The 25,615-nt window shown below is 43.2% G+C and overlaps 1 protein-coding gene across 6 annotated transcripts in view; it reads left to right on the top strand.

Moving 5' to 3' along the window:
• Nucleotides 1–7,731, top strand: part of Rubcnl (rubicon like autophagy enhancer) — a 31,987-nt gene extending 24,256 nt beyond the window's left edge. For 5 of the 6 annotated variants that reach the window (XM_070003217.1, XM_070003219.1, XM_070003218.1 and 2 more), the window contains 6 exons: nucleotides 158–222; nucleotides 2,462–2,700; nucleotides 3,844–3,905; nucleotides 5,034–5,187; nucleotides 6,230–6,320; nucleotides 7,524–7,731. In XM_070003217.1, the coding sequence (XP_069859318.1) occupies nucleotides 158–222; nucleotides 2,462–2,700; nucleotides 3,844–3,905; nucleotides 5,034–5,187; nucleotides 6,230–6,320; nucleotides 7,524–7,636 (724 nt within the window). In that variant the 3' untranslated portion in view covers nucleotides 7,637–7,731. Of the gene's footprint in view, nucleotides 1–157; nucleotides 223–2,461; nucleotides 2,709–3,843; nucleotides 3,906–5,033; nucleotides 5,188–6,229; nucleotides 6,321–7,523 lie in introns of those variants that run through there. The other variant, XM_070003221.1, reaches the window with a different exon arrangement.
• The last annotated feature ends 17,884 nt before the right edge of the window (nucleotides 7,732–25,615 follow it).

Genomic DNA, 25,615 nt, shown 5'->3' on the forward strand with positions numbered 1-25,615 from the left:
GTTCAAGTTCCAGTACTGGAACTACTCCCACACAAAAAAGATTAAATGAAGGCTTCAAGTCATCAAACACACTGTCATGTCACTCAGTTTTCCAGTCAGTGACAAATGGTCCATTGGTTACTTCTGCAATGTAATGACCACTGTTTTCTGTCCTCAGGAGGGAGCTGGTGATTGTGGCGCAGAACTTTGTCTGTGCAGGCTGTGGAACACCTGTGGAACCTAGTAAGTATGGATCCTGGTTGCTGGCTTGTGCTGGCTTGTGACACCATGACTGAGTAAAGAATATCAATGTTGGGCAGCTCATTGCTTCTGTGGGAGATGCCATTCATAAGTTATTCTGAAAGCTTTATTTCCATGAAGTTCTTCTCCCTTCTTCCCTCCCTCCCTCCCTCCCTCCCTCCCTCCCTCCCTCCCTCCCTCCCTCCCTCCCTCTCTCCCTTCTTTCCTTCCTTCCTTCCTTCCTTCCTTCCTTCCTTCCTTCCTTCCTTCCTTCCTTCCTTCCTTCCTTCCTTCCTTCCTTCCTTCCTTCCTTCCTTCCTTCCTGCTATGTAGTCCAGGTTGTCCCCTAATTCATGACCTGCCTGCCTCAGCCTCCAAAGTGTTGAGATTATCATGTTCTTCCAAGAAAACTCTTATATTTTATGGATTTACCTTTTTTTTTCTAGTCTGTCATGGGTCTTGAACTCTGGGCCTGGGCGCTGTCCCTGAGCTCTTCAGCTCAAGGCAAGCACTCTACCACTTGAGCCACAGTACCACTTCCCGTTTTCTGGTGGTTAATTGGAGAGAAGAGTCTCATAGGCTGGCTCTGAATCTCAGTCCTCAGATCTCAGCCTCCTGAGTGGCTCCTGAGTAGTTAGTATTACAGGTGTGAGCCACCAGCACCCAGCCTTGATTTATCTTTATCTGCCTTCACTGCTAGATAATAGTCCCACAGGAGTAGATACATTTTCAAGTTTCTTTGCTTTGTCCCTAGCAAAGAAGTATCTAACTGATCCATACTCAGTCTTCAAAAGATATTTGCTATGTGAGTGACTTGTCAGGGATTCTCTGAGAGTTTGAGGAATTGGCCTGAGGGCTTATTTCTGAGATGAAGAGGCCTAGAAAATCAGGCTTCTCCAGTGAGACATTCAGACTTCCCTTGCAAGACCTAGACTTCCTTGTCCCATGAGGAGCTCCATGTCTGGAGATTACAATCCAAAAGCAGAAACCTGTGCTTTCTTTATCTGCTTGGATGGTAATGCTTGTAACCATTGACTGGTTATGACTGGTTTTCTTTCAGTCACTCATTTCCCAGTTAGTCTAGCAAGGCTGCATCTGTGGGCAAACCACTCTATCCTTGGTAGCTGCACGTCAGTCACCCCAGGGGGCTGTGTCATACAGCACAGCTCTGGAATATTCTGTCCTCGGAGAGAGCTCCACTGCAGCCCAGCTTAGGGTTTCCTCTCTCCCCAATTTATCCATGTCATCCACTTTACAAAGTAAGCACAATCATCACTTACAACAGGCTCTCTCCTCTTTAATATTGTAGGCTTTGGGCTGGCTTCAAACTGCAATCCTCAGATTGCAGCCTCCTCTGGGTAACTTGGATTACAGGTGTGAGGCACCACACCCAATCTATACTTGTGCTTTGATGATCATGAAAGTTTCCACTACATGATCATCCAAATGGCGATTGTATATATGTGCTGTCTTGAGTACCTTCCATTCTATCTGGAAGAAGTATATTCCAGAAAGAACTACTGCACATGAAAGACTGAAGTGTACCCTAGATGTTCCCTTAGCACCTACCTCACCACACTTTGCCTGTGGCAAGAGCCTCTGAATTTGTGTCAGTCTGTGACAGAACAGAGAATCTCAGGGATTGTGCATTTCCTTGACGTAGGGAGCCTGAATGATTATCATACCCCACTTGTTTTGCTGCTTTCCATTTATTTCCTGTTCCTACCCTTTGCTCAGTTACCCCCCCCTTAATTATCAAGCAGTTCTTTTGGATGCTACTTCCTGACATTATATGTGTCCTGCTTACAAATCCACAAAGCACCCTACCTATGTGTGATGTCACTAAGTCCAGTTCTGAGGTGAGTTTCAGTGGCTTTAGCACAGTTGGGCTGTAGACAGTCTGCCCTGCCCTGAGTGTTCCAGCTACTCAGAGGGGAGATCTATACTCCCCACCAGATTTCTAGATCCTAAGTGGAAATTTCTTTATGGTCCCCTGCAGTTTTCCATGTCCATCTTCTCAACCCAGTGGTATTTAGGAAGATCTTTGTTTTTTGACATCTCTTCCACCATAGCAACGTTCACGAATGGTGATCATTTAAGTCCCCAAGTTCCTTCGAAAGCCTTCCCAGCTGTGGTGAGGTCCTGTACACAATCGTCTTGAGTCTGAGCTTTCCCAGGGATCAGAGGTGAACCAGCCTCAGGTGTGCGCGGGCGCTGATCTTCTTCCCTCTGTGCCTGGCAGAATTTGTGAAGCGGCTCCGGTACTGCGAGTACCTGGGCAAGTACTTCTGTGCGTGCTGCCACTCCTCCGCTGAGTCCTGCATCCCAGCGCGCATCCTGACCATGTGGGACTTCAGGAAGTACTACGTCAGCGATTTCTCCAAACGCCTGCTCGACAGCATATGGCACCAGCCCATTTTCAACTTGATGAGCACCAGCCACAGTCTGTATGCGAAAGCCAAGGAACTGGACAGGGTGAAGGTGGGCAGGTACCTCCACAGAGCACGCAGTGGGTCCAGGGAGCAGAGTGTCCGGTGGTCGGACATGCATGTCACACTCTTGTTATTCTAGTTTTGAGATGTTTGCAGACAGGCTGGGCGCAGATGAACCACGATGTGACTAAAGCTTTATCTAGGGGTGGGGGGGAGAGGGGACAGGGGACACTTCACTTGCATGAACTCCTCCGAGGATCCCAAACTGAGTTTTAAATTTATATATGTTCTGGCTGGAACTAAGGGCTTTGTGTTGTCCCTGAGCTTTTTGGTTCAAGGCTGGCACTCTTACCACTTGAGTCACATCTCCATTCCTGGCTCTTTTGGTAGTTAATTGGAGATAAGAGTCTTGTGCTCCAGACTGGTGGTTCACACTTGTAATCCTAGCTACTCAGGAGGCTGAGATCTGAGGATCACAGTTCAAAGCCAGCCTGGGCAGGAAAAGCTGTGAAACTCTTATCTCCAATAAACCACTCAGAAAACTGCAAGTGGTAGAGTGCTAGCCTTGAGCCTTGAGCTGAAGGACAGCACCCACGCCGAGTTCACACCCCATGACAAAATAAAAAGAGTCTCATGGATGTTCTAACTGCCATCCTCAGATCTCAGCCTCCTGAGTAACTAGAATTAGAGGGGTGAGCCACCAGTACCCAGCCTACTTTGTTTTTTCTTGAAGAAGACCCCCAAAGGATTCACAAACCCTGGGCCCAGTCCAGATGTCAACTTACAAACTCCCACCCTAGAAGCTGTTTGCTTTGAAAACAACAACAAAGTTTTCTGTGTGTATGTATGTGCCAGTAGTGAGGATTGAACTCGGGGACTGAGTACTGTCCCTTGGCTTTTTCTCAAGGCTGAAACTCTACCACTTGAGCCGTACCTCCACTTTTGGCTTTTGGTGGTTAATTGGAAATAAGAGTCTCATAGATTTTACTGCCCAGGCTGGCTTTGAACATCAGTCCTCAGGTGTCAGCCCCCTCAGTAGCTAAGATTAGCCACTGGCACCAGACTTAAACTTTTTTATTTTTTTAATATAGGGGTAGCATTGCAAGGTGAGAGATAATTTCTGACTTTAATTGCCCATTGCCATGTTCTTTAACACATTTCCTTCCCCTCCCTGTTTGTCTTCTCATGTTAGGACATCCAGGAGCAGCTGTTTCACGTCAAGAAGCTGTTGAAGAGTTGCAGGTTTGCTGACAGGTACAGTGGTCACATTTCCCCTCCAATCTGTTCAAACCTCAAAGCTCCGTCATCTTGATCCTCCTCGGTCTGCCTCTTTGCACAGAAATGGCCAACTCCCTGCTCTCTTTGAGAATGCAAATTTCTTCTTTCAACTCACTAAACCTGCTAAACCTCCAGGGGGAGAAGTTAACTTGTTCGAAAGAATGAGGTGGGAAGGGAATATGGCTAATGATGGAGCATCAGCCTTGGCTCTGGGTTCCATCCCAAAACTCAAAAAACAAACAACAACAAAAGCCAAAATAAGACAAGAATGAAAAGGAATTGTAGCCTGTGGCTTTAAAAAAATGAACAATAATACTAATACATTGTGATAAAGCACAGAATATAACATGACCATTTCAGTCTTTTATGTGTACGCTTCAGTAACATTAAGCACTTTCCCATTGTCATGTTTCTGTCTCCACCATCCATCTTGGGAACTCTATCTTGCAAAACTGAAACTCTGTATCTATTCAACACTTACTGCCCATTCCCTCCTTCCCCTAGGCCCTTGAAATTTACCTTTCTATTTTGCTTTTCTAAGAATTTGACTACTGTCAGGTGCTGGTGACTCACCCCTGTTATCCTAGCTACTCAGGAGTTTGAGATTTGAGGATCATGGTTCGAAGCCAGCCCAGGCAGGAAAGTATGTGAGACTTTTTATCTCCAATTAACCAGCAAAAGGCTGGAAGTGGAGTTATGGCTCAAGTGGTAGAGTGCTAGCCTTGAGTGAAAAAAAAATTAAGGGATAGCACCCAAGTCTTGAATACAAGCTCCAGTACTGGCATAAAAATAAAAAACACATTTAATAAACATTAAAATAAGGCTTGCACTTGCCTCTAATTCTAGCACTTATAAGTCTGAGGCATGAGACTAGGTAGTGATTTTGAAGGTGAGCTTCCATAGAATTTTAACTTTTTCTTGGTTCCCAAACAAACTTGCCATATGTTAAGTGGAGAACACGGTCCAATGTTATTCTCAGGGCTAGGCTTTTAAAAGTCGACTTCACATCGTTAATGTTAGTGGCAGAACCCCCAGGAGAGCCCTTCCCTGTCCTGCGTGTGATGTGTGGGTGGCTTTCTGAACTCTCTGCTTCCTTTCTGGCAGTGTGTTGAAGGCCTTTGAACAGTTGCCTGCACACTTAACTGATGAACTCCACCTGTTCTCCATGGACGACCTGCTCAGGACCAAGAAAGGATTGCTGGCGCCTTTGCTCAAGGACCTTCTGAAAGCTTCTCTCACGCATGTGGCAGGCTGTGAGGTGAGGGCTCTCCTAGAGTAGGCGTGGCCTTCTGCTAGGACCTGACCCTGTTCACCTCTCTCAGAAACCCGGGTAGAGCCAGGGACCAGAGACTCATGCTTGTCATTCTAGCTACTCAAAGAGCTGAGGTCTGAGGATCCAGGTTCAGAAAAATCCCTGAGATCCTTCTCTCCAATTAATCAGCAACAAAGTGGAAATGGAGCTGTGGCTCAAGTGGTAGACTGCCAGTCTTGAGTGAAAAAGCTAAGAGACAGTGTTTCAGGCCCTGAGTGCAAGCCCTTGAACTGGCATGCACCCAACAAGAAACCTGACAGCTGAGTAGAGTCAAGTGCAAACACCTGGGACAGGTCCTGGCAGAAAGCCAACACTTTGCAGGTGAGAAAACTGAGGCTCATAGTTGTGATTAGCAGATTCAGATCATCCTGCTGCTGGGAACTGGCAGGGCTGGGTTACCAACTGAAGCACCCTGCCTTTTAAGTCTTTTTAGGCTCTCCCTTCTTCTAGGCGATTCTCCCTTGAAGTAAACCATGAGGGCTATGGCTCTAATAGAACAGGAAGGTCATACAGCCATCAGAAATGACAGTCCATCATTTAATTAATGAAGTAGTTTTAATTTTTTGAAATTTTATCTTGCTATGTTGCCCCAGTAGTCTCCAATACAGGATCCTTCTGTTTCAGCTTCTAAATACCTGGGATTACAAACATATATCATCACCCTCAGCTTGACATTCCTTCATTTAAGAATACAGCTATTTAGAAAAGGTGGAGGTTAAAAAAAGAAAAGAAGGTGGAGGTAGGATTAGCCAATCCTGAAACCATTAGCTAGAGGCTGTATCTTAAAAACAAACTAAACATGCAAAAAGGACTGGGGCTTTCAAAAGCTCAAGTGGTAGAGTACTTACCTAGCAAGCATAAGGTACAAGAAAGGAAGGAAGGATGGAAGGAAAGATAGAAGAAGGAAGGAAGATTAATTATAAAGTTCTGGTTTCTCCATGAAGGTGTGCATTGCTGCTCAGTAACCTTCACATGCCTTCTTTTCTAGTTATGCCAGGGAAAGGGCTTCATCTGTGAATTTTGCCAGAGTGCGACTGTCATTTTCCCATTTCAGACCACAACCTGTAGAAGATGCTCAGGTATTTTAATGACATAAGCCTAATAAAGCTTTCTTTACTTACAAAGTTAATTTAAATTTAATAGCTTAATCCTAAAATTAGCTTAAAGTAAATATTTGTTTAATAACTTAAGCCCCAGACAATTAAAGTACTTGGTGCTAGTGTATACCTAGACAGTTTTGATGTGGGTGGGACAGGGATAATGGCTGATGTGGGGAGGGGAGGTGTCTGCTTCTGTTTTGTGATTGGATCACCATCACAGCCAACACTGAGGTGTTGGATCTGGCTGCTTTTGTGCTGCAGCTGACAGAGTTCATACAGGGACCAAAAGGCTAAAATACTGACTTTGGCTCTTTACAAAAAATGATTGTGGGGGCACTTGTGGCTCCTGCCTATAATCCTAGCTACTCTGAGATCTGGGTATTGTGATTCAAAGGCAGAGACTCTTATCTCCAGTTAACCACCAGAAAACTGGAAGTGGTGCTGTGGCTCAAAGTGGTTGAGTGCTAGCCTTGAGTAATAAAGCCCAGGGACAGCACGGAGGCTCTGAGTTCAAACCTCACAACCAACAAGCAAAAAACAAAAAAAAAAAAGTTGTGCTAGGGGGAATTGTGAATTGTGTGTCTCTATTTCTTGTTCTCTCTCTCTCTCTCTCTCTCTCTCTCTCTCTCTCTCTCTCTCTCTCTCTCTCTCTCTCTCTCTCTCTCTCTCTCTCCCTCCCTCCCTCCCTCCCTCCCTCCCTCCCTCCCTCCTCTTGGAAAATGAACCCAGGGTCTCCAGATTGGGTGGGGGGAGAAGTTCAACTGGGGTATGGTACCAGTGACACCGCAACCTATCTCATGGAACCTCTGGGTCTGGGATGGCCTTTTTTCAGTGCCCAGCCAGTTTTTCAAACTCTACAGTGATTAGTCACTGGATGAAGTCAATTTTCAGGAAGGGAACATGACCTTGGATGCGGCAGCTCTTTATTTAGGGCCATTTCCAGGAGCTTTGGTGCTGGGACAGATCTGTAGGCTTCATGTTGTCTGCTACATCAGTCTGAGCATCATGACACCATGAGTTGCTGGCAATTTAATAATGAAGTGTTAAGCTAGCTGATTTCTTGTTATAAGACTTGGGTTCTGAGATGAGATTCTCTATGTCCAAGGGTAGGAGTGAGCATTCATTTGTACGTGAGAAAACAAAGATGGCCCTCTGCTGATGACTGGTCTTGCTTGCTTGCAGCCTGCAGAGCTTGTTTTCATAAGCAGTGCTTCCGGTCTTCTGATTGTCCTCGGTGTACCAGGATCACAACTCGGAGAAGACTTCTGGAAAGTTTGTCCTCTGCAGCAACATGATATCCCTAAGTGTTGTAGAAAAGACTGTGAACACACGTTAGGCAAGGAACCATTTGTGTCTACTAGTAATATAATTATTTTAGGTATTAAGCCTTGTATGTTAAGAAAAATATGTCCAAACTTCTATTTGTTGTATATATTTAATGTTTTAAAAGAATGCAGATTGTTATTAAGGGATTTTGTTTACAAATGTTGAACTTTTTGCTGCTAGTTGTTATTTTTCTTTTTTATACAATTTGTTTGATAATTCTTAAGTTGTATTGGGATAGTTGCATTTGCACACTCTTAGAACTTGTTTCTTTAAAAAAAAGAATTGTAACTGACAAAATGACTCATTCAGTTTCTCTGGCTTTACAGCTTGTATATAAAACTGATAGTTGTTTTTAATGAACAAAACATAACTGAAAAATGTGTTGGCTTAGTCTTTCTTTTCCTTCAAGAGTCAGACTTCTATTACAGGTGATTTTACGACTGTGTTGGTCATAGATATCTTGTTAATTGCATGGTTGCAGAACTAACACAGGTTATTTCTGCAATTGCTTTTGTTTGAAGAAGAGCTAGCTTACCTTAGCATGCTGGGAGGTTCGGTTCAGGTGTAATATAAGATAGTTGCCCCTAGGGGGAAGTGTTTTGGATGCACACAGCCAGCCAAACTACTGCATGCTAAATGAAGAAGAGAACCTAATCCCAGCCTTTAGGACCTTGTTTCACAGATATAAAGAACAGGACATAAGGAATTAGAAGACTTAAATAAGCTAGAATAAAATGCTCTTTTTCTTTTTCTTAGACAGGGCCTCACTAAATAGCCAGCCTATGCTTGACCTGGTGATTCTCCTACTTCAGCTTTATATGCTGAGATTACAGGTGTGGGCCTAACAAGAAAATACTCCTAACAGCGTGACCCTAGTAGTCATACTAAAACCATAAACATTAGTCAATAAGCTTCTGTGAATCATGAGGTTGGAGCTTGGTGAATTTCTTTTTCATGATACTTCTTATATTGCTTTCCTGGAAAATGAAAGCCTATTTTTTCCCTTCTGCCACCTATATACATTCTTCTACTTGAGTCAGGGAAAGAGAGGGAAGGAGAGAGACAGAGACAGAGAGATTCAATGAGGAAAAATGGAGCACATTGGAAGAAACGAGTGTCATCTATCAGTCTGGTGTCTTTCTATTCATCCATCATTGTTTTCTCACAGTGACACCTCTGTCTGTGCTGTGGTCACATTTAGTATTCAAGCCAGGCCTCTCTTAGGTACAAATTGAGTCACATAGGACAAATAATACTGAGATTCAAACGGTTTCATTCTTTGCCATAGCTCAGCTACCCTCTAACCTCTTAGGAATCAAGGGTTCTTGTCTGTTTCTCTGTCTCTTTCTGTGTCTGTGTCTTTCTGTCTGTCTGTCTGTCTCTCTCTCTCTCACACACACACATGAGAGGAAGGAATGGGAAAGGACTAGGGTACAACTAAGGCACTTCCTTGCCTGCCTGTGCTTCTGGACATGCTCCTTCAGAGTAGGCTTAGTCTAGACATATGATACTGAGGATGATGATACCTAGAATGAAATGGAGACTGGCTCCCCAAGCTGCTACAAGATCCATTTCCCAATAAGGAAACAGATTTAGAGAAGAGAAATGTCTTCTTGGGTTCCCATGGGTACTGTGTGGTGCAGCACAAAATCTGTCCCACCCTTGGAAACAGACTTGGAGATGATAACCTGAGCAATGCCTGCTCTAGGGCCAGAGTGTTTTCTAAATGTTCTCCTGTGCTGAGTTGATGGACCTGGTGCAGCTCAAGCATTGCCTGAAGACTCTGGACTCAGGATCAGTGTAATGCCTCGGTGTGTGTGTGTGTGTGTGTGTGAGAGAGAGAGAGAGAGAGAGAGAGAGAGAGAGAGAGAGAGAGAGAGAGAGAGAAAGAGAGACAGAGACAGAGACAGAGAGAGAGACAGACAGAGAGAGGGAGAAAGAGATGTGTCTATGTGAATGACATAATTGATATTTAGGAAAAAATGCATGGTGGTTGTCAGAAAGTGATGCTTTTGGTATATTGGGGGGGGGGGGAGGGGAGATGAGATCATTTAAATAACCTCTCTACAGTGTTTCCAGATGCTGCTTCCTGCCCAGCCTGGTAATGGAGGCTCCTTCCCAGTAAGTGGCCTGTGAAGACACAGAAGTGCCCCTCATCAACGCCCTGCAGGGAAGGGACTAATCCTCACCTTCATGGCTCTTTAAGGGGATTTGTTCTGTGGGCGGTCTTTCCACTGGACTCTTTTCTCCCTGGGCTGCTGGAAGGGAGAGGAATACTTAGTGTTTTCCCTAGAGCATAGCCTGCCATGAAGCATCTAGTTCCAGCGTGCTGAGATCTTCCATGATGAATTTCCTGCCTCTACACTCCTCCCCATCCACGAGGTGTCATTTATAGTCACCATCCCCATCTCCATGCAGAGTCTTACACCATCTGAGAGCAGATGTGGGTGGGAAGTGAGCCAAATCCTGTTTCGAAGACAGCCTGGCATGTTGGCCTGGTGAGAATTACTTGCTGGGACTTCAAAATGAATCTGGATCTTGCTGCTTCCTCATTGTGTGCCCCCTAGGCATGTTTCTACCAAGATCTGATTGTGTCTTTGTGTCTTTGTGCCACTCAGAAAAAGAACTTCTTTAGTTCCTGGTGAAGTGAAAAAAAAATACATTTAAAAAGGGATTTCCCTTTTCAAACCAGTTGAGGATTTACCTACTTAAAGGCAGAGGTCTTTAAATTTTAAGAAAGCATGCAGCTGAGTAATGCTCACAAACAAAGCAGTGCAGCCCTCTAGCCATTTTCCTTTAACAAAGACCTTGAGAAACCTCAAGACTGAGCCCCTTGTGCTGTATGGCTGGTTGACATTACACAGCCACACAGGCTTAGGCCTGGGGGCAGGAACTGAAGTACCAACCCCCTGTGGACATGAAGCCTTCAGGGAGAACAGGAAGCCTGGTGCAGGGGGCGGAATGGACTCCTTAGATCATCAACCCTGCCGTTCAGAGTTCTGCACCAGCAAACCAGCCAGCCTTCCCCAGAACTTCCTTATTGCCAGCCGAGGTATGGCAGAAACGTTTCGAATTGTTCATTAAGAAGGCTCCTCTTCTATCACTACTGCTATTCCTTTGTGCTGGTCCAACATTTTATTCAGGGGATAGGTGGGGTTGGGAGAGATAGGAGGCTCTGAGCAAAAGGGTAATGTAGGTGAAGATGCATGATAGTCACAAATGGATGCAACGAATTGAAAATCCGTTGTACAACTACTGAAGGATAATTTTAAAAAAGTTTTAAAAGATGAAGAGGAGGAACTAGAGGAAGGAGAAAGAGGAGGAGAAGGAGGAGGAGGCAGAGAAGGAAGAGGAAGAGGAGGAGGAAGAAGAGCTAATGAAGTATGCAAGCCTCAATGGCTCCCATCTGTAATCTGAGGTACTCAGGAAGTTACTATCTGAGGATCATGGTTCAAATCCAGCCCCTGGGCATGAAAGCCTATGAGACTCTTATCTCTAGTGAACTGCCAAAAAGCCGGAAGCAGAGTTGTGGCTTATGTAATAGAGCACTAGCTTTGAGCAAAAAGGCAAAAGGGAACAATGCCTAGACCCTGAGCTTAAGTTCCAGTATTGGCACACAAACATGCACAAAAGTAACAAAGCCATTTAGTAGGTCATTTATTGAGCAAGAACTCTTGCTAGACCCACAAAGCTGCCTTTGGGAAGGGCTTGACTGTGAACCACCCGGATGTGAGCCCAGGTGTGAACTCTTTCCCCAGTGCCTGCGCATTGTATGTCCCCAGGAGGGGAACATAGGGGCATACCACACTTTTTTTTTCCTTGTTGGTCACGGGGCTTGAACTCTGGGTCTGGGTGCTGTCCCCAAGCTCTTCAGCTTAAGGCGTTGTCCCTGAGCTCTTCAGCTTAAGGCTAGTGCTCTACCACTTGAGCCTCAGCACCACTTCCAGTTTTCTGGTGGTTAATTGGAGATGAGAGTCTCATGGACTTTCCTGCCTGGGCTGGCTTTGAACCACAATCCTCAGATCTCAGACCCCTGAATAGCTAGGATTATGGGTGCGAGCCACGGGCTCCTGACCATCCCGCATTTATGAAGTCCCTGGAGAACAACTTCTTTGCTAATACCCAACAGCAAAAGATCTGTTGGAGTAAGGAATCCTTATTACAAGTTAACCAATAGGATAGTGACTTGTATTAACTATGGTTCTGTAAGAAACCCAGGGAAGATGTGATTCTCATTTGTAGAGTTCACCAACATAAAGCCCCAATACAGAGTTCTCCTAAATGATTTTTTTACCCGCCTGCCTTGTGGTCTTTATCCTGGGGAGACTGGCTGAGCTTGTAGCATTAACATCAGTAGAGTTCCAGGTGCTCTTAGCCCCAGATCCTCCTTAGCAGAACTCGAGAGAAAGCAGCTAGAGTTCTGCTGAGGAGATCCACAGAATGGCTGGAGCAGAAACTCTGGAGAGCTGTGACTGAAAAGCTGAGAGGCTGTGAAGAGCTGAAGGGGGTTGCTGTAAGTGCCAGCCTCTGGAAGATTTCGGAGAGCTGGGAAGGGTCAGGGGCTGAGGGTCATGACACAGGAAGCATGGAGATATAACACAGGTTTTCCGGATGAGGAACCACAGATGTTCATAGCCCAGAGCAGTATGCTTGCCTTGACCTGTAGAGCTGTGAGCCTTTGGTCTTTTAAGCCTAGAGCCATCTGCTGCTAATTCTCCGGGCCTGGAACTATAAACGTTGGGCTTTGTAAGCCTAGCCTATCATGGCACTCAAAAGCTCAGAGTGGTGATGTGGAGTTACTCCTTTCCTACATACAACTTCCATTCACATGCAGTGAAAGGACCCTCAGCCAGTTTTTGATGACATTTGAAAATGAATACCCTATCCTCATCATTAACTATGTATTATTATTTATCTAGTGCAGTTTCAAATAGAAGTAATAGTACTTTATTTTATATATCAACTTTAAATTTTTTCAGACCGCTTTGCTGAGCACGGATGACTCACCGCTGTCATCCTAGCTACTTGGGAGGATGAAAACTGAGGATCCTAGTTTGAAACCAGCCTGAGCAGGCTTATCTCCAATTCTAAACCAAAAAAAAAAGCTGGAAATGGAGCTGTGGTTCAAGTGATAAAGCACCAACCCTGAATGAAAAAGCTAAGGGATAGTGCCCTGAGTTCAAGCCCTGGTATCTGCATACTCCCCCCTCAACATTCTACCACTTCATACATAGATGTTCTTTTCTATTTATTTCATGCATATTTTTGCTAAAGTCTTCTAAGGTTGAATTCAACTTGCGTTATCTTTGGGAGAATGGGTTGCAGAGGTTTCAGTGTTGTGGAGGTAGAGAAAGAAAGAGGAAAGAGGAGACCCATGGGAATGATTTACACGCCACCCCCCGCCCCCCCAGTGCTGGCCTTTGTTGGCATATTTACATGCACCATAATTGATCTGGTTAAGCCTGTAGCTTTCTATATAAAAATCTTTCATATAGCTTGATGCAACAATGTCGTGATGTGTATTTTACAGTGATGTCACACGGACAGTACACATCATTCTGTGAATAAGTACACTCCGAAATCAGCGTGCTTGATGTGCTGAGAATTAACCAGAAGAAATAGAATGATATTATAGGACATAGCCATTGAATATGGAAACATGAGCAATTGTTTTCATTAGGGATTTCTGTGTCTAAAATGGAGATCTGGTTATTGAGGAACAGAGATCATTTCCCATAAATGGAGCTGGAGCTCTGATAATAGACTTTTCTCCTCTTTCTTTTTTTCTTTCTTTTTTCTTTCTCTCTTTCTTTCTTTGTTTCTTTCTTCCTCCCTCCCCTCTCTCTCTCTGATGGAAAGTTTGGGATTCAGGGCTTAAGGCATTCTAGCACTTGGGCTATAGCCTCAGCCCTTATTTTACTTTAATTATTTTTTGAGCTATAGTCTTGTATTTTTTCCAGAGACAGCCTGGAAAACAATCCTTCTACCTATAAATCTGCCATAGCTGCCATATCAAAAAGATTGAGTCTTGCTAACTTTTTGTGCAGGATAGTCCGTGCAAAATCCTTCTGGCCTTCTCCTCCTCCTGAATAGCTGGAGTTATGAACATAAGCCACCATGTCTGGCCTGTACTATCATGTCTAGGTGTAACCAGATTGGTTATAGGTCCATATTTGCCTTGTTTTGTTCATAATCTGGCCCATTGACTACCTGTGATTGACTCAGCTGTTTTATGATAGGCTAAAAGCTACTATTATATATATATATATGTATATATATATATATATATAATTACATTTTGCTTTCTTATTTACATACTAAGCTAAGTGGATTTTCAAACTAGGAACTCAAAGTATGATTATGGGTACAGGCCAGTGGCCTCCTTCTTAGTTGCATATTCTGTCTTTCTCAGTTCATATTAGCATAATGAAGACAGCGAAAGATCACAGTAAATTGTCTTCCGTCCAGTCTTCCTTCAAGTTCTTTGATCACAGGCCCAGCCCTCACTTCCCACACACTCATCTTGTCATCACTGTGCATTTCCATCTGGAGAAATGCTTGGTAGGTAATCTCTAAGGTGGTTGCCATTTTAACATTTTAGGAAAGTGTTTTCACTACATGAGGCCACATGAGGCAGCATAGTGTCCATTTTCACTGAAACTCTGAGTCCTGGAGCCTGAGTTTATTTCTCCGTAATCTCTCATCTGTATGACTGTGGACAGCCGGGCTTACAGTCTGTATCCTCTGGGCCGCGGTTCTAACGTGGTAATGGCAGTGCCACCTGCCACACAGGCATGTTGTTTAGGTAAAATAAGGTAACGTGTGTGACATCTGTAGATCAGTAGTTAGCCTTAGGAAGCCCTCAATCAAATAACATAAGGGTAATTTTGACTTAATTTCCTCAAGGTGATGTGGCTGCGGTGTCAGATATGCCCACCAGAGGGCACTGGAGACTCAGCCTTGACTAAAGTATTTCTAAATGGGGCTGGGAAGAACTGGCAGCTTTGCTGAAGTCGGTAGGCAGATTTCTTCTGAACTGCTGAAAAAGCCCAGGGTTTTAGAGCCTGAAGAAACCCTGCAAATGATCTATTTGGATTTTGCAGTTAGTTGTAAGCCTCGGGTCAAATGTGGACCTGATGAGTGTGACTCTCAAAACTGGCTAGGAGCAGAAAAATCAAGTATATAAGTACATTCTCTGTAGAATTTGACAGTGGGATAGAAACATCATCTTTCTGGAGAAAAGGCCATAAAAAATTAACAGCAGTGGACATCTGAGATGTGTGGAAGAGAGAAAGAGGGGGGGTGGAGGGAGGGAGGGAGAGAGCTCATCTTTTAAAAAGAAAAAAGCTCATGCCTGTAACCCTTAGTTACTCCAGAGGTTGCGTTCTGAGGAGAGGAAAGAAAAATCCATGAGAATCTTATCTCCAATGAACCAGCCCAAAGCTGGAAGTGGAGATATGGCTCAAGCAGTAGAGCACCGGCCTTGAGTGAAAAGCAAGGGAAATAGTGTACAAAATTAAGAAAAGTGAGGGAAGGGGTGGGTTGGAAGGATGGATGTTGAGTGGTGACCATGGATCAAAGTGCATTTTATTTATAAGCTGCTAGGTTGAATGGTAACTCCTTGGTACAACTACTTAAAGATAATAAAAACATATTTTAAGAAAAAGAGAAAAGAAAAGATAAAGCTAAGGGATAGTGCCCATACCCTGAGTTCAAGCCCTAGTACTGGCACAAAAAAGAAGAATGAAAGCACTAGATACTCTTTAAAAAATTGTTTTTTTTTCCTTGGGCCATCTGAGGAGACTAAAGTACTCCAGACAGTATTTGATAGGCTGGTTCTGAGAATGCTTCTCTTTCCCTTTCCCTTCTAAGAAACATCACTCTTTGGCCACAGCCAGGTCCTTCTCCTCCTCTCAAACTATATCTGACTCCAATGTGTCCAGTCCTTGTGCTGGCTAGAGACCTGTGCTCCTTTCAAGAGCATTGACAGTGCAAGCAGGAATGTTGTAAATCCCTGATGGGGGGGGGGGTAGAGTGTGGCTGGTGGACACAGATCAGTCTAAAGTAGTAGAGCAATAAACATGGCCAAGGAGAAAGAGAGCCATGAACTAGATGAATTTTTTTAGGGGGGGGGTCAGTTGTGAGGCTTGATCTCTGGGCCTGGAAGCTGTCTCTCAGCTCTTCAACTCAAGGTGAGTGCTCTACCATTTGAGTGATAGCACCACTTCCAGTTTCTGGTGGTTTATTAAAGATAAGAGTCTCATGGACTTTCCTGCCCATGCTGGTTTTGAACTGTGATCCTCAGATCTCAGCCTTCTGAGTAGCCAGGATTACAGGCGTAAGCCAAAGGCACCTGGCTACCAGATGAAATTTTATGCTTTCCTGGAAATGCTTAGAGCAGTGGTATCTCTCTTTCCTCTTTTATAAAGCAACTAGGTTGGCTGCCAAGTTTCCTCAAAGAAAATTGCTCCAAGAGAAAGTGTCATATGTTTTTGTTTTGTTTTGAGATAGGATTTTTGCTATGTAGCCTAGGTTGACCTCAAACTCTCCATCCTCTTGTTCAGCCTCCTGAGTGCTGGGATTATAGGTACATCACATTATGCAAAGGCAACGTGCATAGGCAACCTTGACAGTGTGTGTTTGTAGAGTGATATCTTACTGTAAGAATGTCTGCAGGTGTGTGTCTGTGTGTGTGTGTGTATGTGTATGTGTGTGTATGTGTGTGTGTGTCTAGAGGGAAAAGAGCAAGCAATGCTTTTAGTTCTTTCTTTTTCTCATTTTCTACTTCTCCCTCCTTCTCTTCCTTGATTTTCTCCTGCTCTTCCTCAACTTCTTCCTACTCTTTCTTGCCCTCTTTTCTATCTTCCTTCTCTTTTTATTCCTTCTTAGCTCCACCACTAATTTTAACACCCCTTTTCTTTTAAAATCATTTCAAAATTATGAAAAGTTGCAAAATAGTAATAGTTTCCATATCCCTTGGTGTAGATTCCTCGAAGACAGAGCTTTTTACCAACATTTTCCTGTGTCTAGATTTGTGTTTCTAAGATGTTTGAGATAAGTTTCAAACATAGCCCTTTGCTTCCAAATATTTCAGTGTGAATTTCTGAAAAATAAACATAATGGCGTTCCTTTGTCAAAAGCAGGAAATCAATACTGACACATCGTTGTATACCTTAAAAAATCCCCTGTAGACCACAAGCAAAACTTGCCTTCATGTTCATTTTGAAGTACATATATCATTGTTCGTGTCCTTCGAGTTGGTTTAGCCTAGCCAGTTCCTCTGGTTTGTTTCTTCTAGGACCTTGTCAGACTAGTAGACATTTTATAGACGTTTTTGTAGAAGGTCCCTCAATCTGGATCTTTCTGGGGTTTCTTATGGCAATCACATTGTTGGGCAAGAATTCGCAGAAGTGAACTTACGTCATTCTCTGTGCAGGGGGAACAAGTCCATAATCTCCCATCCATCATGCAGGGCAAAAACGGCCCGTTTGTAGATGCCTTAGTCATAGTCCATAGGTTCTCAGACCTTTGAGATGTGCAGAGATTCCGGGGCAAATAACCCCTGAAGTAAGTATGGAAGAGTAATGAAAGATTACCAAGATAGGGGCTGGGAAGGTGGCTCAGTGGTAGAGTGCTTACCTCACATGCATGAGGCCCTGGGTTCAACTCCTCAGCACCACATGAGCAGAAAAAAGCCAGAAGTGGCGCTGTGGCTCAAGTGGTAGGACACTAGCCTTGAGCTGAAGAGCTGAAGGACAGCGCCCAGGCCCAGAGTTCAGGCCCCACGACAAAAAAAAAAAAAAATTACCAAGATCAAGGCCGATGGGAAGGAGTTCTGGGAGGAAGAAAGCTCCTTTGCTCAGAGGTGAGGAAGTACACAATGTGGGGGAGCTCCTGGTCATCTCATGGGATCTTTGCTGATATCTGGACACGTGACACCCCCCCACCATCCTGCCTCTGCTCACTCTGTGCCTGGTGCCATTGACTCCACTTCCTACCATCTCCCTCTCCCGAATCATGTCCCCTCAGCCTTGAGAACCTGCTCAAAGTGCTTCCCTCCTCACTGGTTTTCACAGACTGATGGCAAGCATGTGTTTAGAGTCCAAAAGGCCCGAATTCAAATCCCGAGCATCTGGAACAGTGCTGTTTCTCAAAGCTCAGGGGTGCTGCCACACAGGTGTCCTGTGGAAACAGAAGATGAGCATCTGCTTGGATCTCAGATGGCAGGTATGGCAGATGGTGTGGAAGGCGGCGCCAAGGTCATTCAACATGGCTACTGGGTAAGCAGTATGGATGTGGGTAACCCCCCCCAATCCATGTGGGTAACTCCCTCCCCCCACTCTGCCATCTTCCTTCTCAGCTACCATGCCTCTGGTTTTCATTTCCCACCGTACGTCATCTCCACATCACTCCTGTAACCGCATGTGTGCCATTGTCATCATCAAGCATTGCATTGCCTGAAACCTCACCTCCAGGCCTCAGGTGTGTGATTATCTGCGATATTCACTCACCCCTCCAGCTCACCGCTCTGACCCCTCACCCCTGCAACTCTCTGATAGTATGGAGCCCTGTTGGTTTCCTCATCATTGATCACTGCACACATTCCAGCCTTCTGACCTCATCTTTCTCTGTGCTGCCTCTGCTCATGAGCTTCTGCGACTTCCTGGACAGCATCTAGCTCTTCCCACTTTAAGGCCTTTGGATTTGATGTCTCTGCCAGAAATCTTCTCCCTGCGTGTACCTTATTTTATTTTTTATTAAAATTTATTTTAAATAGCTCATAAGTAATTCATAGTCATCAGTGAATGTTCAATTATTATGAATCAATTATTTATTTACTAACGAAGGTGAGGTTTATAAAATAGATGCCATGGTTCAAGGAACAACATACCCTATGTTCATGGCTCTAGCAATCATTTCAACCATTTCTAGTAGCCTCCATGAGTTCTTTCATGATCCAACCTTTCTCTTACTCCACTGGAGATAAATACTGGCCAATGACCATAAATAAAGTGCTGTCAGCATCCCATCTGTCATTAGAGGTGCTAAAGTCTAGAATCAAAAGAACGCTTTGTTTGGAGCTCATTTCAATTTAGCCTTCCATCCTATTTCCTGTCAAATTTCACAACTTTGATATTGTAAGACCAGCTAAGTAGGGTACACATATGCAGAAAATTGAACCAAATTTTACCCTACAACTGTTCAAAGCAAACAGTATTTCTTCGCTTCTGAAGCAGAGGGAACATATTTGATCTGGGGTGTGTATGTGTGTGTGTGTGTGTGTGTGTGTGTGTGTGTGTAATACTTCTTCTGAAATAGGCTTTTGTATCAACTCTACATTTAAATTGCAGTAAGACAAGAATCCTGATTTCATTGTAAGTTCAAATACTGTTTAAATAAGGATTGACCACATGCTCTTCCCTCTCCCTTCTTTTTATAGCCCTATCGTATATGAGGTTAAAAAGATGAAAGTCTAGAACAAAGCAAATTGGACAGGAAACAAAGCAAAGTGAATTGAGCAGAAATGATCATGATTTCAGCCAAATTTTGGTCAGGGGGGTTTGTAACTTATGTTGGTGACTATGGAGGAAGAGTCAGATGATGTAAGTCGGTTACTCCTCTTCAGAGACACAGGAGTTTGGCTCAGTGTGAGATACCTTAGGCAAACCAAACAAACATACAAAACAAGGAACTTCCTGGAAGTTTGTATGTAGGTTGATAGACACCTTCCTTTCATGAAAGAGGGTGATGTTGGGTGACTATCCTTCCAACACTCAAGGCCTGAACATTTATTGTCCAGACAATTGAACTTGAGACACTCGAGAATCATTACAGGGAAGGAGAATGGGTATAAATGGAAAACAAAGAGATGAGTGGAGTTTATACGTTGAAGAGTAGGCATTCTTTTCCACACTCTGCTTTCAGAAACCTACCACCTTTCTCCCTTCCCTTCTTTCTTCCCTTCCCTTCTCTTTTCTTTCCTTCCCTTCCCTTCCTTCCTTTCTCTTTCCTTTCTTCTTTCCTTCCTTTTTCCTTCCTTCTTTCCTTCCTTCCTTCTCTCCCTCTCTCTTTCTCTTCCTTTTCTTTCCTTCCTTCCTTTTTTCCTTCCTTCCTTCCTTCTTCCTTCCTTCCTTCCATTCTTCTTTCTTTCTTTCTTTCTTTCTTTCTTTCTTTCTTTCTTTCTTTCTTTCTTTCTTTCTTTCTTTCTTTCTTTCTTTCTTTCTTTCTTTCTTTCTTTCTTTCGTACTGGGTCTTGAACTCAGGGCTATAGTGCTCAACCTCTTGAGCCACAGCTCTGCTTACGGCTTTCTGTTGCTTAATTGGAGACAGTTCTCTTGTATTTTTCTGCCTGGGATGGCTTTGAACCTTGATTCTCAGATCTCAGCCTTCTGAGTTGTTAGGATTACCAGCACGAGCCTGTAATGAATGACCAGTGAATGTCCAGCAGATTATTATTTTTCAACCCACAAGAAATTTAAAAAAGAGCAAAAGGTCTTTTTTGTCAGAGATATATGATTATCAGTCTATTTTTGTTAGGCTAGCTTGCAGTAACAATTCCAAAATCTTGGGGACTTAAGCCAAAGTTTCTTTCCTCCCCTATCTACTATATGTCATTTCTTTAAGAAAAGGAGAAACACCGTGGTTGTTCCTATACCAACACTGAAAATATTTGATAAAACACAGTGTACTTCTATTCCACAACTAATGCAAGGTCTTAGTCAAGCCTGAAGTCCATTACATAAAGAAATAGATTCCACAGAAAGGCACAATAGGTCACAGCACCATAGGCAAGGATATATAATTTTCTTATCAGGAGGGTATAAATAACTTAGAAAAAATCATTTCAATCTGCCACATAGCACAAAGACATTTTTCTTGTGTGTATATTCACAGACAGTTGTTCATCCAATTCCTTTCATACCTTTCAAGAAAAAAAAAGTTGTTGCATACTAACATTTTTCTGATGTTAATCCTCTGATCTTTTCTACTGAAACTGATCCAGGAGCTGTTTATTAACTGTCATGAGAAAACATGGTGCAAGAAAGTAAATCAAGACATGGCACCCTTCATCATGACAGTTTTGGTGCAATAATTGAATGATAGCAGAACAAAGCTATATGCCTACAGATGTAGTTGGTGAACAATCTGACGTGAGCTTCTTAGGTAGTCATGGACAGAAATCAGCTGGAGGATGGACAATGGTTGACAAACCATGGTTCGAATGACATTGATTCACAGTGATCTCACCTGCAAAATTTGTCTGTTTTAGTGTGTGTGTGTGTGTGTGTGTGTATGTGTGTGTTCATCCTGGGGCTTAAATTCAGATTCTGGGCACTGTCCTTGAGGTTTTCTGCTCAAATCTAGCCCTCTATCATTTTAAGATAAAGCTTCATTTCTGCCTTTTTGTTATTTAATGGGAGATATAAGAGTCTCATAAACTTCCTGCCCAGGCTGGCTTTGAACTGTGATCCTCAGATCTTTAGGATTACAGATGTGAGCCACTGGTCCCCAGCCATTTCTAAAATTTTGGATTTGGAATTAACTGAGCACCATTAGTCAAAATTCTTGGTTTCACAGTTGAGGATCCCAAGAATCTGCAAGTTTCAGCAAACTTCCTAGGGTCATGTGATGGTCCTGATGCGATAGGAAACAAAGTTCAGATGTCTTCAGTCTTTATAATCAGCACTAAGGCCTGACATTGTTAAAGGAGGTTGCATTTCCCATGACAATCCTGCCAAGTGGCCATCAGGATCCATCTTGAGTGGAGAGGGGCTAAGTTGCCTCCAGGTTGGGAGCATGCGCCCTGAGGGTGAACTTAACTTTTACGACAGACACATCTATCTGCTTTATGGTCCAGTTCTCTCTTACTTGTAGTATGTAAAGAAAATAGATTCCCCAAACCTCAATTTCTTAATTTGTAACCATTCCACTTTGCGTTTGTGGTGAGAATGAATAATACAAAACTGAAGTCCCTAATATAGTCCTGTGTGTGTGTGTGTGTGTGTGTGTGTGTGTGTGTGTGTGTGTGTGTGTGTGTGTGTGTGTGTGTGTGTGTGTGTGTGTGTGTGTGTGTGTGTGTGTGTGTATGTATGTATGTATGTGAGACAGTCCTGAGGCTAAAATTCAGGGCCTGGGTGCTCTCCCTGAGCTGTTTTTGCTCAAAGCTAGTGTGCTACCATTTGAAGCACAGCTCCACTTCATTAGAGATAAGTGTTTTATGGATTTTCCAGTGCAGGCTGGTTTCCCTCTGCGATCCTCAGATCTCAGCCCCCTGTGGAGCTAGGATTACAAGTATAAGCCATCAATGCCCAGTTGAGATACAACGTTTTGAGGACACAGGCTGTAGTACTGTTTTTCTATCAGAATCCGCTACACAAAGTAACCAAAGCAGGAAGCCTACTTCTTTCCATGGTGAAGTGTTTTCTCCTGCTGGTCCTCCATTCAACTATTTTGGTTATAGATGGATCTAGATATAGATCTACACGGTAACTGCCCTGGGACATTCACATGCATTTTAAAACAGCTGGCAATCAGATTTTTGTTTCTCTTGCCTGATCACTGATTTCAGTGAGAGCTGCAGTCTTTTCAGAAATTCCTGTTTTCTTGCACTGTGCCAAACACTATTTGCCAAGAAAGGGTTGTGGGAGGGGTGACAGGAGGTGCCATGGTGTCTGGTGGCGGCGGCAGATGGCTTGTGGTCTTTGTTGCTTGCAATACCCATCTTCCTGTTTGACAAAACACTGTGAAAGGTGTAGCCCCTCCTTCATTTGAGCTACTTCCTTTCACAAAACTTAGTTCCTAGGTCTTGGATGCTTGCTAGTTACATGTTCACGTTCATGTAGGAACACAGATCTCCCAACAGACAGCAACTATGACTAGTACTGGCATTGGGTTATGTTAAGAGTGCGTGTGCGTGTGTGTGTGTGTGTGTGTGTGTGTGTGTGTGTGTGTGTGTGTGTGTGTGTGTGTGTGTATGGGGGGGAATACAGTAAGACGCAGCTAGTTTTGACATACCCAAACCCACATGCTTCCGGTCCTGTGGTCCTGTGCCTGAAGCTTCTCTATGAGATGCCAGCACTGAAACTGTGGCTATGAGAAGGCCAAAGTTCTTTCTGTTTCCGCAGAGTACAGAAGCTGTTCCTTATTCTGGAGTCTGGGGAAGGGCTGGAGTGTTCAGTCTTTCCCTTATTATTTTTTAATCTTATTTTATTTTTTGTGCCAGTATTGGATTTGAACTCAGAGCCTAAGTGCTGTCCTTTAACTTCTTCACTTAAGGCTGGTACTCTACCATTTGGGCCATAGTTCCACTTCCATGTTTTTGGTGGCTAATGGGAGATATGTGTCTCATGGATTTTCCTACCTGGACTGGCTTTGAACTGTGATCCTTAGCTAAGGTAATATGGTTAAAGCATTTAATGTATTTGAGATGTATGCCATGTTTTCTTCCCACAAAATTCAGAAAGATAATTAAATTTAACCACCAGACAGCATTTAAAATAAAGCCAATTGAAAAAGCAACAAGACACTATTTCCCTAATATTGCATTACTATATATATTTTTTAATTGCTATTTGGTGTTGGCCCTGGGGCTTGAACTGAGAGCCTTGGAATTGTCCCTGAGCTCTTTTGTTTAAGAATAGTGTTCTACCACTTAAGCCACAGTTCTACTTCCACCTTTTCAGTGGTTAATTGGAAGTAAGAGTCTCATGGACTTTCCTGCCTGAGCTGAGTTTAAATCTCAATCCTCAGATCTCCGCTTCCTCAGTAGCTAGAATTACAGGCATGAGCCTGTGAGTGTTTTAAAATGTTTAAAATATTTTGGCGAGTGTGGTCTTGGAATGATGACTATACCCAGCTGGTGTATACCTATGGGGAAATACTCTAATGGGGAAATAAAGCAAGTGGGCTTACGTGTTAATATTGATTACCCTGAAATTTTGCTTAACTCAATTTGTTTCAGTTCTTGTAAAATAGACATATTAATAGGAAATATTTTATAGAATGTTGTGAGAAGTGATAAATAACTAGCATACAAACCTAATGTGTGTTCCACAATTGTTAGGCAAAAATACTGACAAAAGTACAAATCTTTTAAGCAGACGTTGATACAATGTGGGCATAAAAATTTAGGTGTTTGTACTGAATGCACCTAAAATACATTTTAGCAAGAAGGCTTTGGCTGCTCTTTCTGGCTTTCCACCCACTCTCTCCTCATTCTGTTCTTGATTGCACTTTTACGATGTCTGAAAGTTATGTAAATTGGAGGTCAAGCTTTAATTCAGAGATATATTCTTAGAAAAAAAACAATTAAGGACTTCTTTGACTCAGGAAAAACTATATTGTGTTTCTTTCAGCTGCCTTTCGGTAAACTAGAGCTAGGTGCTGGTGGCTCACACTTGTAAGCCTACTGACGCAGGAGCCTGAGAGCTGAGGATTTCAATTAAAAGCCAGCCACAGTTGGAAAGTCCAGGAGTTTCTTATCTCCACTTAATCACCAGAAAACCGGAAGTGGCACTGTGGTTCAAAGTGCTAGCCTTGAGTGGAAAAAGCTCAGGGACAGCACCCAAGACCTGAGTTCAAGCCCATGACTCACAAAAATAAAGAAAAGAAGAAAAAAGAAAGGAGATTATTTGGGGCTGGTTCTGATTAGGATGAGGTTTGGATGGATAACTCTGGGTATGCAGTAAGAGGAAAGGGAACAGGGTAAAGAAGCTGTATAGTAGGAATCCACAGAGTCCCAGTTATCTGAAACATGAATGAGAGAGAAATGTCAGAACAGAGGGAGACTGAACTGGTCAGGGGTGGAAACTGGAAGGGATAGATTGATGGGAACCTACTGCAGTCTTTCTTTCCAGCTGGCTGCCTGGAACGGTGTGTCTATCACTAACCATGCAGCTTCCTGTACATGGAAACGTTGTTCTCCCTCTTCTCCCCCCTCCCCCAGCTCACACAGGAAGTACCTGGGCTATACCTGCCCCTGGGTTTCTCCAGCTGACTGACCCCCCAGAGTTGTCTGGATCTAATGCAGACAACTCCTTACAACTCTCCCAAATACATACAAACCCAAAGGGGAGTCTATCCTAGGAGAGCCCTAGTATTTTCAGAGTAGCTCTATGACCTGTCCCCCCAAATCTTCAAGCTGAAACATGGATTTCTGATAACAATCTTTCCCTGTTTCATTAGCGCTTTTGTGTCTTTGGTACAAGATGAATCATCTACCAGTGTCTCCTGAGGACCACAAATAGCCGTAATTCCACATGCTCTGTTGAAAGTGGGGGAAGAGGATTGATCTAATGGCTATGATGTCATCTCTACTATGATAATGGCATGGAATCTAAATCTAGGGAAATTCAAGCCTTCTTGGAGCATCACCAACAGAAATGCAGTTGATCATTTTGGGCCTCTATTTTGATATATTGCCAACCAGAAAGGGAAAATGAAATGGGAATGTCTCAAATAGACAGTTCTTTCTATAATGCATGGTATTATAAAGAAATGCCCTGGCTTAAGCTGCTTCAAGGACTATCTATTCTTCTGTTTTCTGGGAGAAGAGAATGTTTAGATAAGGTCAGTTGGAAATCTGGCATCCTGGCTGATACCTCCAATTAGATAATGACTTTCTGTGACTGTCTCTGTATTTGCCTTAGGTTTTATGGAGTCCATTGATCTGCAAGTTGAGCCAAATTTCACATTACTATAAGTGATTTGGGTAATGCTCATGTTCTAGGACCTCACTTCTTAAATTAAAAGTGTATGGTAAAAGTAAAAAGGACCCAGGGACCATAAATGACCATTAGTGTGCATCTCTTTTTAGTAGAAAAAATTATATATGCAGAAGGTATATGAAATTGATCTAAAAAGATAAAAATGAAAAAATATATTATTTTTATAGCTTTACATAAGCTCATCGTTCTTAACCTTTTAAGTAAGTAACCTGAGGAATAAGC

Source organism: Dipodomys merriami, unplaced genomic scaffold (genome assembly GCF_024711535.1).
Source record: "Dipodomys merriami isolate MVZ:Mamm:240054 unplaced genomic scaffold, mDipMer1.0.p SCAF_6, whole genome shotgun sequence".
Classification (NCBI taxonomy): domain Eukaryota; kingdom Metazoa; phylum Chordata; class Mammalia; order Rodentia; family Heteromyidae; genus Dipodomys; species Dipodomys merriami.